The 16,024-nt window shown below is 40.5% G+C and overlaps 1 protein-coding gene across 9 annotated transcripts in view; it reads left to right on the top strand.

Moving 5' to 3' along the window:
• slc25a28 (solute carrier family 25 member 28) overlaps positions 1-16,024 on the top strand; it is a 166,776-nt gene that overhangs the window by 49,586 nt on the left and 101,166 nt on the right. Inside the window, exon 5 of one of the 9 annotated variants that reach the window (XR_005945647.1) lies at positions 292-376. The exons of 5 other annotated variants lie outside the window; for them this stretch is intronic. Coding sequence is in view for 3 of the 4 variants with exons in the window: in XM_041209556.1 (XP_041065490.1) it covers positions 292-812 (521 nt within the window). In the remaining variant the exon portion in view is untranslated. Of the gene's footprint in view, positions 1-291; positions 1,546-12,285; positions 16,018-16,024 lie in introns of those variants that run through there. 3 more of the 9 variants (XM_041209564.1, XM_041209558.1, XM_041209556.1) reach the window with 3 other exon arrangements.

Raw genomic sequence — 16,024 nt, forward strand, 5'->3', positions numbered from 1 at the left:
TCTGGTAAGAGTAATAAAACATTTTGTATCTGAAAAATGAGAAACTTTGACCTCTTTGCACTTTCAAAACAAATTGTTTCTTTTTTGGTGGGTAGGGAGAAAAGATGCTGACTGTTTCACTAACTTGTTTTCCATTTTCTCCCTTTGTTTTAATGTTTTGCTTTTGTTGCTCTAACCCATCTCTCTTTGACATGGCCTGCACACGTGACCTGGGATGCCATGGAAACTGTGTCCACATCCGCTTTCTTCGACCTGGAACCTTTTGTATTAATCCGTTGTCAAACTGTATAGTGGTGAAGCAAAGGATGCAGATGTACAACTCTCCCTACAAACATGTCTTGGACTGTATGAGGACAGTGTGGAGAAATGAAGGGGCTGGAGCATTCTATCGGAGCTACACCACCCAACTAACTATGAACATACCCTTCCAAGCTGTTCATTTCATGACTTATGAGTTCCTGCAGGAGAAGTTGAATCCGCACAGACAATACAACCCTTCCTCACATGTGCTCTCGGGAGCTATGGCAGGGGCTGTCTCAGCAGCGGTAACAACACCACTGGACGTTTGCAAAACACTACTAAACACGCAGGAATCCCTGGCTCTAAACTCCCTCAACATCAGTGGACATCTTTCTGGCATGGCAAATGCCTTCAGGACGGTTTACCGGCTGGGTGGTATCCCAGCATATTTTAAGGGGGTTCAGGCCAGAGTTATCTATCAGATGCCATCTACAGCTATTGCCTGGTCTGTGTATGAGTTCTTCAAGTACTTCATTAGCAAACATCACCGTGAACGAAGGTCAACTTACTGAAGTTCAAGGAGCCAGCACTGATGCCATGGAAACTTATTTGGACTGCAATACTCTTATCTTTCCATAGTTGCACCCTTTTTAATGAGAGAATCTGGCAGTAGGGCCGATCCAAGCTGCACTCTTCAATTGAGTAAAATTATCACCATGTCTCCTGACCACATAATGTCAAACCAAAGTTTGTGTATTTGCTGTAACATCTAAAATGACAGGTAGACTTGGCCGTTGTCGACAAGGAAAACGCACAGGTATTTGCTGCTGGCACAAGTGTTGGGCACATTTGAAGGCCGAACGATTGTTTTAAGATTTTTCCTTTTGGATACTTTTTTTCCTCTCCATTCTCTCCTCCAGTTTGCTGGGCTGGTTTAAACAATGTTTTAAAGCACATACAAGTTTACATGTTTAGCAAAGTGTCAACTGTTGCGCCAATGTATGTATGTGTACTGTATCATCAAAGTAGTTCAGAGTACTTAAACCACTGCCAAGGTAGGCATCAAACTGCTTAGCACAGAAAACAAATACTGTTTGTTTTTTAAAACTGTATTTCTCTGCACTCTTTGTACTGCATCAAGCTTTTTCATGCCTACATTTGCATCAGCAATGTACCTAAGTAAGAACTGAAATGTAGCCCTTTATATTCACTGGAATATTATTCTGGAATTATTTTATCCAGCTAAATTCTTTGATGTAGAAAAAAGGGTTTTCATAAGGAAGATGATTAAACAAAAAGCCAAGAGATGTTGTGTTGTCATTTCTCAAGTTCTGAAGTGCTTTTTTGTCTTTGATCCCGACACTGGTCTGTTATGGAGTTACCATTCTTGATTTTGCATGCTCAACCATGATATGTTATAAAGACTTAGCAATACATTGCTGATTGGCAGCAGTATAACATCTTAACATTTGAGTCCCTTGCCTTAATCCTGCATACCAGATTAATTTTTCCATCCTAACACTTGATGTACTGATATGCACTGTGACTTAATGGTACAAGACCAAGTGCTGAGATTGGCAATTAACTTTTTCAGAGTTCTTGCACCACTAATCCTAAAGGTAACCAAATTGCAGGTTTTAATTTTATTTGAAAGATGCTCTTAAAAATAGTGCTCCAAGAAGATTTTTTAAATGAAATGCAGGATAAGAGCCAGTGCACAATATAGAATGTGATTGTGTGTAACAATCATTGGAAGCTTTCACTAGGCAATGAGGGTTCACTGAGACCATATTTTTAGGTTTCAGAAACCAAAGAATGGTTCGTAAATTTAGACCAATTAATGCAACATTGAATTCAGATTGGGGTCATTTTGCTTAGAAGTTTCAATCGTTTTTGGTCACGTAATTTAAAGCCTTCAGGGTGGTTGTGGTGGTGAATGTGGTGAAAGAGGTAAACCAAGTGCATGGAAAGCTACCACAAAAATCTCTACTTCAGTCATAATACCTCAAAGCTAAGGAATTTTATTGCAGCATTCACTGGTCTAGATTCCCACGTTTTGGAGGAGAGCAACATCTTAGTGCCTTGGACATGGAACAGTACTTGGCTTGTTTTATTGCCTTGGAGAAGGGTAGAGAGCAATAAAGTCTTAACGGATAATTGAAAAATAGAAACTGAGTTCATTGGCTTCAGAGCTGGTTTCTTAGCCTACTCCTACATCCCCTGGAGAAATATTTCACCTAAGTGTTATTGTTTTGGAGTATGAAATAGGTTTCTGTTAAAGTTGAGACTGAGTGTATACTGTGTACAAAAACAAGTAAATCATTGCAGATTATATTAACTGAATCTGCTTAGCTGTAGGCTAGAAAAATAATTACCACAAATTGCTGGGCAGTTATTGATAATTCAACTGGTCCTTTAAAGTCCTTGAGAGAAAGGAACCTTCCACCCCTACATGGTTTTTGCTTACATGTGGCTCCAGCTTCCAATCAATGTGATTGAATTTATACTACTGAAGTGACCTAGCAAGCTACGCAGGTATTTAATACAATTACTATAAGAATCCCACCATCACTGCTTCAAGGCAACTGAACAACACATTTTGCCTAACGAACATCTCTCAATTTAATCCCTATTTTTTAAATTTGGTGAATTTCATTATAATTTAGTATTTTCGATTTGATTTTCCCTTTTTTAAAAACCTATTTTGGTTTGAGTATATTACAGGTAGATACGATCTTGAACAATACAACTGACCCTTGTTGCTGTACTAAACTGTCGGCCAGTATTACATATTCGAGTTTCAGCAAGGGGCTTGAAGCCTCTAGCTCTGACCCAAAGCTGATGACTCCCCTGACAATGGTTGCTTCACACTTTTTCTGAAAGTGTTTGTGTGGAGTCATGTTAATTTTTGCATAATGTTATAAAATGCGTTTTTAAAAAAAAAAGTCTGCATCAAAATAAGGAAGGAACCCAGGGGAGACCTGAACTATATGATGCTTGAACAGTGTATATTATTTTTATTAGGCCTGGTAAGGCCAAGTGAAAAATTGCAACTGGACCACAGGACTGAAAATACAAGAACGCGAGATAGGAGCAGAAGTAGACCATTTGGCCTGTCAAGCCTGCTCCATCATTCAGTACATTCATGGCTGATCTTGGGCTTCAGCTCCACTTTCCTGCCAACTCTCAATATCCCTCTATTTCCCCCAGAGACCAAAAATTTGTATATCCCAGCCTTAAATATAAATCAGTGATGGAGCATCCACAACCCTCTGGGGTAGTGAATTCCAAAGATTCACAACTGAATGAAGAAGTTTCTCCTCTCTATTAAATGATCAGTCCCCATGCTCTTGATTCCTCAGCCAGAGGAAACAATCTCTGTTTATTCATCTTAGAAGTATAAGTTTCCTGAAGGTGTGAGGGAATATTATGATTGATGCTACAGTGTTTGAAAATTTAAATACAGTTGGTTCCAAAATATTTCCCCTATGCCTAGAGTGAAGGCACATTGGATTTGATCACTTGGGGAATTTTGTGCAAATACAATATTATCCTTGGCTTTTAATCAATGTTCTCTTTTTGTATATTAGAAGTTTGTCATTGCGAAGGGTCAAAATGGTATCTTCCATTTGTGGCTCCCAATTCTCCATTGCATCTCAATCTGCCTGTATTCAGTTTTTTGATCACCTAATCTAACTGCACATATCTTGTATTATGGGTAACCAGCTAGGTCATTAGTAATGGCCCTAAAAAAACAATAACTGTGGAACTTTGCTCATAATTAGTCCCCAAGCAGCAGCAGCATCATTAATGACAGTATTTAGCATTCTGTCTGAGAATCCAACAGATTCCTTATCCGTCCCAAAATCTGCTTGCTAATTCCACAGGGATCAACGCCTATTGTGTAGTACCTTGTCAAGGCCTTTTGAAAAATCAAATGTCAACTGGGATATCTACATCCACCACCCTAATACCTGCCTTGAAAATAATCACTTTCTCTACAAGCCATACTGACAGCCTAGCCTCTTCTCTGTTGAGGCTTCTCTAATACTTCTATTTCTCTAATACTTCTAATACTACAATACTTCTCTAATGATCCTTCCCAGTAACTTGCCAATTACTGATTAAATCAGTAAGATAATTTCTTGGTCCTGCCTTTTAATTGCACTTATCTGAAGAAGGCAGCATTTGGACAATGCAAGAACCCTAGTGAACTGTCAAAGCAGCAACAGGTTCACAAGAGCACAGCCTGTTGTTACTGGGGTAGCAATCGAAAAAAAACTTCAACCACTAATTCAGGGAAAATGAGTTCAAATCCCACCAATGCTGTTTGAGAATTTGAAGTAAAAAAAAAAATGGATTGATTGTTCCATAAAACTCCATTGGCTCACCCACACCTTTTGTGGAACAAAACTTTGACGTTCTTGTGCAGTCTGACTTATTCATCCTACTAACATGGCTGTTAAAAGTGGCCTTGTAAACCCACTCAATTGCATCAGTCTGCTCCAAAGAACAGACTGCAGTGGTTCAAAAAAGATGGTCTGCCACCACCATCTTGTCTGCCATGCTCACATCCCAAGAATGAATAGTTTTAGTAGAGTTCTTTGGCATTTTTTATATGAATTTCAAAGACCAGCGGTGTACTGAGAGCTTCCTTCTTGCCAAGGCTGTTTCTGTATTCAGTTTAACACTTTGTTTTACAATGATCCTTACTTTAATGGTAGATTCAAACCTACTTCCCCTTTGTTTTTAAAAGCATTCCAGTTCCATCTATGTTGCTAACTCAAGATTGCCTCTCAGATTAGCTGTAATTTTCAGAATGAAACGTTGGATTGGTTAGATTGTATGTACTACCATTGGATTTATTTGAAAAAATCATAGAATGGTCACAGCACAGAAGGAGACCATTCAGTCCACCATGCCTGTGCCAGTTGTCTGCAAGAGCAACTCTCTGCAAGTCCCACTCCTTTGCCCTTTGGCTGTACCCCAGCAATTATTTTCTGTAGATGCGCTCATTCAATTTCATCTTGAAAGCTACATTTGAAACTGCTTCCACCACACTGGAGAATGCATACCAAACCCTAACCACTAAGTTTTTTTTAATAAAGTTTTTCATGCCACCGTTGGTTCTTTTACTAATCACCTTAAGTCTGGTTCTTGACCCTTCAACGAAAAAGAACAGCATCTCCCTATCTGCTCTGTCTAGATCCCCAATGATTTTGAACACCTTCACTAATGATGACAACCCCAGCTTTTTTTGTTTATCCTCTTTATTGAAATCTATGAAAATTCTATCCTGGGTTTTCCACTAAGCTAAGCATTACCATCAAAACTAAAACTAGTCATGAGAGTGATTCAAGATTTGAATGAAAATTATTGAATATATCTATAAAATGATTACAAAGTCTCCTCTCTGCTAATGCAGAAGATTCAGGATAGTCTAGGCTCCCATGTAGATCTGTGCCCAGAACTTGTAGTGTAATGATTGAAGATGAGACCTGCTATGCGTGGAGCATGCCAGTACTTGTGGTTTGTAATCCCAACTGTCCCGCCCTATCCAAGGGGAAATGACGAATGTAAAGCTCTAAAAGAAGCTTTTGTTAGAACAGTGAAAGTGGCTGAAATTTTTAAATATAAAACCAAAGGCAAAGCAAAGCAGAACTTTTGACTTTTTAAAATCACACTGAGCAGGCATCACAATTTTGCAGCAGATTGGTTTTTATAGGATATTGAGATTGCCTTAATTCAACAAAACAGCCAGGCGTGATATAGATTGCTATACAAAATGGCTGTGGTGTCAGTGTGCAGTGACATTAAATAGATTTGCATACACTGCACAAAAAGGATCTTAACTGAATAAAGGATTCTCATGCGTGTGACGGAAGCACCTTGCACAGCAAGGAGCATGAGCTGAGAAAGGCTTTCAGGACCATCAAATAAAGTAGACAATTTTTTAAAAAATTTTAAAGTTCTTCAAAAATGCATGTTTTATGTTCTTTCCTGACCTCTAACCCACAGCCTTATTATCTATAATATTCAAACTTTCTAATAACCAGGAAGATATGTTAAAGATAAAAGCTGTTATTGCTAGTTTAATTGCTAGCCTTAGTTCCAACCTTAAGATGGCTTGTTCGGAGTTCTCTGGGTGGGTGGGCTGAATACTGCCAGACAGTTGGAGGCAGGTACCCTTAATGTAAAGGCAAGACTTTGTCTCCACTAGGACTGTGCGGTGGTCATTCTTACCAATACTGTCGTAGACAAATGCATTTTCAGGTAAGATTGGTGACAATGAGGTCAAGTAAGTCTCTCTTGGTTCTCTCACTGACAGCTGCAGGCCAAGTCTAATAGATACTGAGCTGGCTGAATTCTGAAGGATGTAAGTCTTGGTGCTACCAAGCTATTTGGTGATGGCATTGAAGTCCCTCACCCAAAGTACATTCTTTGTCCTTGCTACCCTCAGCATTTCTTCCAAGTGGCGTTCAACACCAAGGATCACTGATTCACGAACTGAGGGAGGGCAGTAGATGGCAATTAGCAGAGGTTTCCTTGCCCATGTTTGACCTAATGCCATGACACTTCATTATGTCCGCAGTTAATAGCAAGGGCTCCCAAGGATACTCACTCCTGGCTCTATACACTGTGCTGCCACCTTTCGTGGGTCTGTTCTGTTGAGACAGGACATACTCCAGGATGGCTATGAAGGACCCTGGGTATGATTCAGTGAGTGTGACTGGCAGGCTGTTACTTGACTAGTCTACAGTACAGCTCTCCTAATTTTAGCACAAGTACCCCCGAGGTCTCTGAAGAGGACCTTGCAGGGTTTGCTTTTGTTAATTCCTGTGCCTTGGTCAATGCTGGGTGGTCCATCTGGTTTTATTATTTTCAACTTTTCTGCAGTGGTTTTATACAACTGAGTGGGTTATTTCACAGGATAGTTAAGAATCAACCACATTGCTGAGAGTCTGGAGTCACATGTAGGTCAGCATAGGTAAAGATGGCAATTCTTTCTTTCAAGGACACTAATGAACCAGGACCATTTTATGAAAATTCAATAGTTTCATGATCATTATTACTGAGACTCTAGCTCTTTATTCTAGGTTTATTAATTCATTGAATTTAAATTCCATCAGCTGTCATGGGAATTTGAACCTGTATCTTTGTTGCATTAGTGTGGATTACTAGTCTAGTAATGTTACCACCATGATGTGACTTTCCCAAGGAGGGTGGGGCACCCCTGTGGCCCAGAGGGTAAATTAATTTGTGGTTAAGACTCCACTAAGGTCATTTAGCACTGAATCCTGGATATCTCAGTCATGGAAGCTGTTTCCCAACTTGTTAGCAACTTGTCAGGCACTTCACCTCTTCAGTGCTTTCACTCACTTCCACCTGCACTTCCCTGCTCCCAGCCTTCATCATGCAGAACCACCGCTGCTAAGGGGCAAGGGCAGAACCCACACTACTGCCAACTGCTCCAGGAGCAACATTAGTAGAAACATAAGCTGCCTTCTCAGCTGCATGCCCTTCCACAGGCCAGATAGCATAGATACAGAGTTCTCTCTGGAAGGGAGTGAAACCCCAACACAGGGTCTACAGGCAGAGGTTTCGCTTTCTTGATATCTCTCCCTACCAGTGCCTCAGGAGGTTCAGGTTTGGATAGTATGATACTGTTGACATCTACAGGCTCCTGGAACAAGACCCCCTTTGCAGTGGACCCGGTGGACATTGTCACGGGTGATACAGTGTCCGTCACTGGAAGGTCCCCCCCTCCCACCACAACTCAGCCTCTCACCAAATTATGTGCTTTCTTCTGCAAGGGAGATAGGAGAAGTGAGTGGCTTTGAGGAAAGGAGGGAAGAAGAGCATTTGTAGAAGGTCACTGAGGAGCATTGGTGAGAGAGAGCAATAGGCTGAGGGTCAGTGAGAGTTGGTTGTTCAGAAGGGGATGTGAGGCACATGCGGAAGAGCAATGAGTGAGCTACAAGGTGTAGAAGTGTGCTGTGTAGCAAAATGCCGGGCAAGTCAAACTGAGGGGCTTATTACATGAAAGTGTTATGCCACTCACGTCATGCCCTGAGGTCCTGGCTCCTCTAGGTTGGGAGGAGGACACTCCTGCTGCTGACTTTCTCAGCCACTTCCATCTATGCCTGCTTGGTTGAAGAGGCTGTCCTTTTCATGTCCTTAGGAGAGCTCACATCAGAGTAGCCCCTGAGATCCAGCTGCAGGATATCCAGATAAGAGTGAGACACCCGGGGGCTAGGGAGGGGGTTGCGGGGAGAGTCCAAGTCGTCTTCCTTCCTGTGGTTACTGTAGCTTGATATAATCCAAGCCTTCTCGTAGTCCCTTTAATGAAAGATCCTTTGAGAAAATGGATGTTATCCTGCCCGCCCTCCTTAGTAATTTGTGTACCTGGACACCCAAATCCCTCTGTTTCATGTATACTAGTTCCTAGACTCTCACCATTAACAAATACACTTAATTTTATCTTTCTTGAATCCAAAGTGGATGATCCCACAATTCCCCACTGCTTACACTGATTTATCAATGCTTTTAGGATCTGGTTTTGCAGTATTCCTTGTTTCAATGAAATTAATCTCAAGACCTAGAGCTGGTCCTGGGGCCATCTTTTATCATTTTTTTCCTCTGCACTCTACAATCCAGCAGCAGGAACTGTAGCTTCTGTTTCCTTTCCTTAGTTCACAAGTGCAAACTTTAGCTTCTAAGTGCCCCCCCCCCCCCCCCCCCCCCCCCCCCCCCCGCTTGGTGAGATCAGTTAACTTAGTAGGGAACAGCAATTGGTCTCAATGGCACAGTATCAAATAACATGGATGAAACTATGGTGATATGGGTGATGAGAAGGTATTGGAATGCTAATCAGTCTTTGTTCCTCCTCTTTCCAAAATCTGGTATTACTACAGAAGTGCTTCTGCCCAGTTCTTTGTAGTTTCGACTCTGCCGGGCAGGGCATTTAATAGAGATTTATGGTTACATGGCACCTTTCACAATTTCTGGCTATTTTGAAGTGCATCAAAGCCAAATTTTACATAACTAGAAGTAAGTCATTTGGCCCCTCAAGACTGCTCTACCATTTGATAAGATCGTGACCTCAACTCCACTTTCCTATCTGTCCCCCCATATAACCCTTGACTCCATTGTCGATCAAAAATCTATCTAACTCAACCTATTCAATTATCCAGCTCCACTGCTCCATGGGGAAAAAAATTCCACAGATTAATGGCCTTATTCTCTTCTTTGCAGTTTTAAATGGGAGACCCCTAATTTTTACACTCTGTCCCCTAGTTCTAGCCTCCTACACAAGGGGAAACATCCTCTCAGCAGCCACATGTCAAGTCCACTCATGATCTTATAATTTTCAATAGATCACCTCTCATTCTTCTAACTCCAACTTTCCTCCTAAAATAAGTCTTTCATCCAAGGAATCAGGCAAGTGAACCTTCTCTAAATTGTTTCCAATACAATTATATCTTTAAAGGAAATCAAAACTATACACAGTACTCCAGATACAGTTTAACTAAGGCCCTGTACAGCTGCAACCACGCTTCCCTACTCTTATACTTGATTCCCCTCACACTAAATATTCTATTTAACTTTCTAATCACTTGCTGCAACTGCATACCAACTTTTTGTAATTCGTGTACCAGGACACCCAAACCCCTCTGTGCTGCAGAGTTCTGCATGCACGCTCCATTTAAATAATATACTGCTTTTCTTCTTGCCAAAGTGAGCAAGTTCATGTTTTTCCACATTATACTCATCTGTAAATATTTTGCCCACTCACTCAACCTAAATTAAGTCCTTTGTAGATGCTTTTTACCTCCTTTTGACAACTTACCTTCTTTATCTATCTTTATGTCATCAGCAAATTTAGCTACCAGAAATTTGGTACCTTTATCCAAGTCATTGATATAGATCCTAAATTGCTGAGGCCCTGGCACTCCACTAGTAACAGAAAATTACCTATTTATTCCTACTCTCTGCTTCCTGTTAGCTAACCAATCCTCTATCCTGTGCTGATATGTTACCCTAAACACCATGAGCTCTTATGTTGTGTAGTCACCTTTGATGTGGCACTTTATTAAATGCCTTTTGGAAATCCAAGTATACCAAATGTACAGGTTCTCCTTAATCCACCTTGTTTGTTACTTGCTCAAAGAACTCATAATAAATTAGTCAAACATGATTTCCCTTTCACAAATCTATGTCGATTCTGCCTGATTGCATTATGATGTTCTAAATGTCCTGCTATTACCACCTCAATAATGCATTCTAGCATTTTTTCTATGGCAGATGTTAGGCTAACATATAGTTTCCTGCTTTCTGTCTCCCCCTCTCTTGAATAGAGGTGTTACATTAGCAATTTTCCAATCTGTTGAGACCATTCCAGAATGTGGGGAATTTTAGCAGATGCATTGGTTGCAATCTTCCATCTTTGCAGTCACTTATTTTAAGACCCTAGGATGAAAGCCATCAGGTCCAGGGGATTTATCAACCTTTTGTTCTAATAGTTTTCCCTATACCTTTCCCTAGTGAACATGAATGTTTTAAATTCCTCCCTCCCTTTTCACTCTTAATTTTCAAGTATTCTTGGAATGTTTTTTGTCTGCTACAGTGAAGGCTGACACACTACCTGTTCAGCACTTCCGCCATTTCCTTGTTTCCTGTTTATTAATTCCCCAATCTTACCCACTAAGGGACAAATGCTCACTTTAGTTATTATTTTCCTTTTTAAATACTTGTATCTCTTCTGTTTTTATATATCTAGCTGGCTTTCTTTCATACTCTAATTTCTCCATTTTTTTAGTCATTGTTATGGTTTCCAAAATCTGTCCAATCCTCTGACCTATCACTAATCTTCACAGTATTGTATGCTTTTTCTTTCAATTTGATTTTATCCTTAACCTTAGTTAGCCACGGTGCATCCATCTGTTTTTCTTTCTCAATGGGATGAATATATCTTTGCTGAGAGTTGTGAAATATCTCCTTAAATGTCTGCCACTTTTTCTCTACTGACTGCCTTTTAACCCATGTTCCCAGTTTACCTTAGCCAACTCTGTCCTCATACCCTTGTAATTGCCTTCATTTAATTTTAAGACACTAGTCTTCGACTCACACTTCTCACCCTCAAACTGAATGTGAAAATCTATTATGTTATCACTATTGCCTGCAGGCTCCTTTATTATGAGGTCATTAATTTTAAAGTAGTCACTGTCTTTTGTGAGAAATACAGCAGTCACATTAGCAAGGTCTCTCAAGCAGCAATGTGAGAATGACCAGATTTTTAGTGGGTTGAGGGGTAATTTGTAGGACTTGGGAGAAATCCCATACTTCTCCTCAAAATAATGCCATGAGGTCTTTTACATCTCCTTTAGAAGGTAGCTGTGGCTTCAATTTAACATCTAATCCGAAAGACAGCACTCCCTTAGAACTGTACTAGTGTCAGCCTAGAACCTGTGTTTAAGTCTCTGGGAGGGACTTGAACCCACAACCTCTGACTCCAAGGTGGCAGCACTACCCATTGGCTGACCATAGTGGCATCAATGAGGATTACTTCAATTATTTTTCACTCCTTTTATTTTTTTTCAAATGCATCCACATCCTGGATATTATAGAAAGAAAAAATGTCTGAGGAAGTAGGAAATGTGGTCCCATCCCTTCCAGGTGCCCAGCTGGATCTATTTCACTGGGAAGAACATGTAGTGATCAGACAGAAGATGGCGCTTACAGATCGCAAATATCTTTCAGCCATGACATGGGTGGTGGTAATGAGAGTAGCCCCAAGAATGTTTGTAAGGTTGTTGAAGAAAACAAATCTCGGTAGTTATTTGCTGGGTGTTGGGAAAGGTGAAGCTCCAAGCCAGCTGGCTGGACTGATGAAGAATGATTTCAAAAGGAATATTTGTGTTCAGTGCTGCAAGCAAGGAGCTTTAAAGCATGTTTATAGGCATTTGGCCTTGTTGTCGAGTGCTTGACTTTCAACTTGTTTGATCTATATTGACAGTGACGTGTTGTTTGGTCTCTGATATACAGGTGCTTGAACGACCTCTGGCCTCTCAATTCAAAAAAATTAGCAGGGGATGAATACTGCTCATTACGAACCACTGACAGCTCTCCTTCAGTACGCTGAATGCAGCAGACACTGGAAAAACATTGTCACCGTGCCTTGTCTGCACTATTTGATTTTCTGTTTGCTTATCCCTTTGCAACTTGCAGTCAATGAGAAATTATGATGTGCATTTATATCACACTTTATTTTTCAGGAGCAACACAGGGCTTTTTACATACAATGAATGATGCAGATACTATATGACTGTTGTTATACAGACAAATGCAGCATCCTTTTACATAGAAGTTATGGGGTAGATTTTCAAATTGCTGCCCAGGGTGCAAATGTCAGATTCGCCACCCATTAAAGAAACCACATGATTTTGATTTCCAATGTTGAGAACCTACCAGTCCAACCAGCATGTATTATCCTCCATTTGAGCAATAGTCCTAATTCCATGTGACCTCAATCCTTTTATTCCCATTTTCTTCAACCTAATTCTCTTCCGTTGAATCTTACATCTATGTCCCCTTGTTCCAGACACACTCAACCACTGGAAACCATCGGTTTCAATCTAACCTATTTCGTCATAGTTTTAAACGCTTCTGCCAAATTTCAAATAAAAATAGGAAATGCTGAAAATATTCAGGCTGCATCTATGGAGAGAAAAACAAGGTTAATATTTTAGGCCTTTTGTCAGAACTGAAAAATGTCAGAGCCGCAATAAGTTGAAGCAAGTGCAGAGGCCGGGAAGGGTAGGAAGAAAAAGGAAAAATGAAAGAGGTGATTTGTAATAGAAAGGAAGGCAAGAGAGATTAAATGATGAGGTGATAATGGGAAGCAATAAAAAAGTGAAATGTGTCTAGAGGTGGTGTATATGGCAATATAAGAATCATTCCCATTTTTTTTGGAGTGAAGCTGTTGGTGGGAGAGGCTAAGATCTGAAATAGTTAAACTCCGTGTTGAGTCTGGAAAACTGTAAAGTACTTAATCGATGCGCTATTCCTCAAGATTCTGTTGAGCTTCGTTGGAACAGTGTAGGAAGCCGAGGGCAGATAGATGGGAGTAGGGTGAAGAATTAAAATGACAGGCACTCAGAAGTTCAGGGTTTTGCTTGTGGAATGAAGGGATGTTATCATTTAACTGATCACCCAACTTGCGTTTGGTCACTCCATTGTAGAGGACACCGAATTGTGAGCAGCGAATACAGTAAACTAAATCGAAAGAGGTACAAGTTACCTAGAAAGGAGTGTTTAGGGGCCTTGACTGTGGGAAGGAGATTAAAGTGTAGGTGTTGAATTTCCAGTGTTTTCACGGGAAGGTGGAGGGGGTGATGGAAGAGTGGATCAGGATATTGTGCAGAGAACATTCCCTTCAGAATGTTGAAAGGGGAGGGGAAGGTCTCCTTAATGTCCTCTGGTCTAATGAGAACAGCCTGACCATATCAGCCCTACCCTCATATTTGTATCTCCTCATACCAAGCATCATCATAGTGAATCTCTGGTACCCCCTCTATTGTCTCGACATCATTCTTATAGAATGGAGCCCAAAACTGCTCAAAGTCTTAACTATGATCTTATTAAGGTTTAGTTTTATAGATTTTCTATTATGTCTCAATATTTATATTCTATGCCTCTTGTCATACAATCCATTATCCTATTGGCTTTTTTCATTGCCTTATGCACTTTAGGTGTGGCTTTTAATTATAGAATTTAATGTCTTGAACTTGTACCTCAGATCCCACTGCTTTTCCACATCATCCAGCTTCTGCCATTCATGGTATAATCATTATTCTTTCTTTTATTAAAATCTGTCATTTGCCATTGAATTCCACAAGCCATTTTTTACCTATCCATATTCTACACTAGCCCTGTAAGCTCTTTCAGATGAGATGTTAAACTGAGACCCCCATCTGCCCTCTTTTAGGTATAATATATCCTATGGGACTGTTTCAAAGAAGAGCAGGAGAGTTATCCATGGTGTCCTGGCCAATATTTATCCTTCAAACAACATGACAAAAACTGACTATTTGGTCATTGGGGAACTTGTGGGAGCTTGCTGTGTGCACATTGGATGCCAGGTTTCCTACAGTACAACAGTGATCACACTTCAAAATACTTCATTGGCTGTAAAGCACTTTGAAACTTCTGTGGTGTTGAAAGGTGCTAGAGAAATGCAGGTCTTTGAAATTATTGATTACACAATGAACAGTAGCAATTGCAGAACAGAATCATGTAGGATATCATCGCCACCCACTTACATCCACTGTGAGCAACAGCCCTTACATTCTACTACATTTTTCCTTTTTGACCTGTTTCTAACCTAATTTGCTACCTCTCCGCTAACTGCATATCCTGTAATCATCTCCAGTAGTCTCCTGCAGTAGTGCTTCATTAAAGGATTTCTGACAGTCCAGTTACATCACATCAACTATATCTTCTCCTTCCCCACATCTATCCTCTCATCAAGTAGCTCTATAAGGTAGAAATTCTACAACTCCCAACATTGGATTGATTCTTGTGGCACACGGCAATTATGCCAGGCCAGGACTAAGAGCTGAGGACCTCAAAAATTGGTCCTTGGTTCCCCTTCCTCATCGTTTCAGTGAGCTGCTGGTACCGTGGTGCAGCTCACCTATCAGGGTCTTATTTTGATGGGCTTCAAGACCGATCGATAAGTCTGGGAAGGAGGGAGGGAGTGAATTTGGTTTAAGCTCCAACTAGTCTAACCACATTTAGGAATCCAGGGCAGAAATGGGTGCAGACCTGCACTAATTTCAAGGTGTCGCTAGAACGCCTAGAGAAAAACTTTGTTCAATTTAGCAGCTGCCCAAACACCATAGCATCATACTCAGAGCTCTGCCCTGTTAAATTGATTATCATTGTGCCTATTTTATGTTTGCGGAATTTATGGTCAACCCTCTGAGGAGTCTTATGGCACAGTGGTAGTGCCCCTACCTCTGGGCTAGAAGCTCCTTGTTTAAGCCCCACTTCAGGACTTGATGATTATGGAAGGTGTCCTAACAGTTGGTTATAAGCTGGTAAATCCTTCCATTACACCTGGTGGCAGGCGATAAGATCAGGAAAGTTTCCTGGTCAGCCATACTGCAGAAAGCAATAGCACCTGAAGGAGGAGGAAGTCTTTCCTCACACTGGGGGGAGGTGATGGTGTAGTGGTATTGTCACTGGACTAATAATTTAGAGACCTAAGGTAATGCTCTCAGGACCTGGGTTTGAATCCCACAACAGCAGGTGGTGGAATTTGAATTCAATAAAAATAAAAATTTATTTAAAAATCTGGAATTATAAGTGTAACGATGAGCATGTAACCATTTTCGATTGTTGTAAAAACCCATCTGGTTCACGAATGTCCTTTAGGGAAGGAAATCTGCTGTCCTCGCCTGGTCTGGCCAATATGTGACTCCAGACCCACAGCTATGTGGTTGACTCTTAACTGCCCTCTGAACAAGAGCAATTAGGGATGAGCAATAAATGCACAATGTGCACATCCCATGAATGAATAAAAAAAACATTGTGATCTCTCAAAGAGCACTCAATGTCTCACCCCAAATATGGCTTGGAAATAATTGATTTTAAAAAATTGGCAGTCAATTGGCAGCAACATGCTTTGATCAGTATATAACCCACTAAACACCAGTGAATTTAATCAAATGTTACTGTCCCTCCAAAAGAGGTATTTTATAATACAGCAAAAATTTTCTTT

The sequence above is a fragment of the Carcharodon carcharias genome, chromosome 17, assembly GCF_017639515.1.
Source record: "Carcharodon carcharias isolate sCarCar2 chromosome 17, sCarCar2.pri, whole genome shotgun sequence".
Lineage (NCBI taxonomy): Eukaryota > Metazoa > Chordata > Chondrichthyes > Lamniformes > Lamnidae > Carcharodon > Carcharodon carcharias.